This window comes from Tenrec ecaudatus, chromosome 1 (genome assembly GCF_050624435.1).
Source record: "Tenrec ecaudatus isolate mTenEca1 chromosome 1, mTenEca1.hap1, whole genome shotgun sequence".
NCBI lineage: Eukaryota > Metazoa > Chordata > Mammalia > Afrosoricida > Tenrecidae > Tenrec > Tenrec ecaudatus.
The window spans coordinates 19,238,211-19,240,829 of NC_134530.1; the positions used below are offsets into that span (position 1 = coordinate 19,238,211).

At 40.7% G+C, this 2,619-nt stretch overlaps 1 protein-coding gene across 1 annotated transcript; it reads left to right on the forward strand.

Moving 5' to 3' along the window:
• Nucleotides 1-1,179: 1,179 nt before the first annotated feature.
• LOC142449669 (olfactory receptor 7A10-like) lies at nucleotides 1,180-1,926 on the forward strand. The gene has a single exon (XM_075550950.1). It carries the CDS (start codon nucleotides 1,180-1,182, stop codon nucleotides 1,924-1,926), a length of 747 nt encoding a protein of 248 aa, XP_075407065.1.
• The last annotated feature ends 693 nt before the right edge of the window (nucleotides 1,927-2,619 follow it).

A 2,619-nucleotide genomic window follows, 5' to 3' on the forward strand; every position in this document is an offset into this window, starting at 1 on the left:
TCTTTACCATGGAGTCTTTTAAAACCACACAACCATCTGATCCCATGGTCCCGTCACTATACCTACAACTTCAGTCCAGATTCCTTTTTTGCACCTCAGGTACACCATCCACCATGGTGTTAGAGGGGTGAAGAATAGTCCTGTGTCGGGGGGAGTACAGGTGCTGTCTCTGTACAACGTGTTCTTCTCGTGACTAGTATCCTGACTGCATTCAGGTTTCTGCTGTAAGCCTCTGTATCAGAAGGGATTATACTAAGATGCATTTCTTGTTACTCTGTAATTGGCTTATGTTTCACCATAAATTACGTGGTTTACAGACCTGACCAGCATTCAAGAAATCACACACATTTGGATTTAACTTGTCCACTGCAGATCCCCGATGTGCCATAGCTCATCCCACTGCCTCTTTGTATTTCCTGTTTCCATTCCTCCCTCTTTCTCTCTGAATTGCATTCCTGGGCAGGTGCTGCCCTCTTGAACTTACATAGATGAATATTGGCACATGGAGGAGAGTTCAGTTCCAGACATGACTACTATTTGCAAGCTCCATGAGTCCAGTGGACCTATTGTTTCCTTGTGTCTTTTAAATTCCATCCCTCTTCGTAACCCTGGAAGGGGAGAAAACAATAGTTGGATCTTATGCTGTTCACATCAAATAAGGCTAAGGCTTTTCATATTTTTCACTGATGTTCCCACAACTTTAAAGACCACTTGACATAAATATTTGGTCAAACATTTTTGTTGAATGAGCAATCAATGTCTTAAGGAATTTGTAGATAAATATAATGCTTTAAGGAAAATATGGTATTAGAAGACATGGCAAGTACAGTTTCAGCATCAAAGAGAATACTGAGCACATGAGATTACAGATGAGATACACAGATATGAATAGAGAATAATTAATTAATTGTTTAAATTATAAATAACAGTATATCCCTTAAATGTTAACAGCTCAGGTAGAGTTTTCAATGCTCTTTTCTCTGTCTCAGTAGTTTCATCAGCTCCATGGAACGAGCAAATGACACTCAGATTCCAGAATTCATCCTTCTGGGGCTTTCTGAAGAGGCAAAGCTGCAGCCCCCCCTCTTTGCACTGTTCCTCTCCATGTACCTGGTCACCTTCACTGGGAACCTGCTCATCATCCTGGCCATCGCCACAGACTCCCACCTCCACACACCCATGTACTTCTTCCTCTCCAACCTCTCCTTTGTTGACATCTGTTTCACCTCCACCACCGTCCCAAAGATGCTGATGAACATCCAGATGGAGAAAAAAGTAATTACATATGAAGACTGCATCACACAGATGTACTTTTTCTTGCTTTTTGCGGGCTTAGACAACTTCCTATTGACTGTGATGGCCTATGACCGGTTTATGGCCATCTGTCACCCACTGCACTATACGGTCATCATGAACCCAAGATTCTGTGGCCTCCTGCTTCTGGCCTCCTGGGTATTGTCATTTCTGCAGTCTCTATTAAATGATTTATTGATTTTGCGACTGTCTTTCTGTACAGAATTGGAAATCTCCCATTTTTTCTGTGAACTTAATCAGGTCGTCCAACTTGCGTGCTCTGACACCTTCCTCAATATCTTAGTTATGTATTTAGTAAGTGGACTTCTCTGCGTTATTCCATTCAGTGGGATCCTAGTCTCTTACATGAAGATTGTGTCCTCCATTTTGAAAATTTCATCAGCTGGGGGCAAATATAAAGCCTTTTCCACCTGTGGGTCTCACCTGTCTGTGGTCTCCTTGTTCTATGGTACAGCTCTTGGGGTTTATCTTAGTTCTGCCGCTATTGAAAACTCCAGGGCCACTGCAATAGCCTCCGTGATGTACACTGTAGCCACACCCATGCTGAATCCTTTTATCTACAGTCTGAGAAATAAAGACATAAAGCAAGCCCTACGAAAACTTGTCAGCTGAGGAACATCCTACATCACAGAAACGCATCCTGAAGCTTAGAAAGTTCCTTTTGAAAAAAAATGCAGTCACAAAAATTTTTATTATACTTTCCTCAGTTCTTTACGTGCTTATGTACATAAATCAATCTTCTTAATATTTCAGACATAATCAGAAAAAATGATGACCTAATCTGAAATTACTTCCTGCACGTTTTAAAATGTGTTTCCTTTAATCTTATTGCCCCTTCAATGGCCAAGTCATTCAGGGTGCTTCAGCTTTCATTAGGAAATAGATTTTCATCAATAGCTGTAGAGGAATAGCATGCAGTTATCACAAAGGACCAGTGCTCATTGTCATCCTGATCCATTAAAAATTGGGACAGAAATTCTCTGATTCCTATTTTCAAAAATGTTTTTCTTTTGATTACATCCGTCACGACACCTTCAACCCCCCAGGGTTATTTTCTTTACACTGAAGTCCTGTTGAATATTTTGAGCATGAAGTCTGTAAACTTGTTCTTAATAAACTATCAAAAGCAAAAAGGTGGTATGTTCAAATATTGGAAATGGCTTACAGAACCACACTGAAAACCAGACCAGCTAAGCACGCGGATGCCTGTTCTATCATCAAAAAATGGGAGAATCCATAAGACCGATGTCACTGACTTCCTGGACATGACAAACCTTCGCCATGCAGATAGTAGGCTTTTTTCTT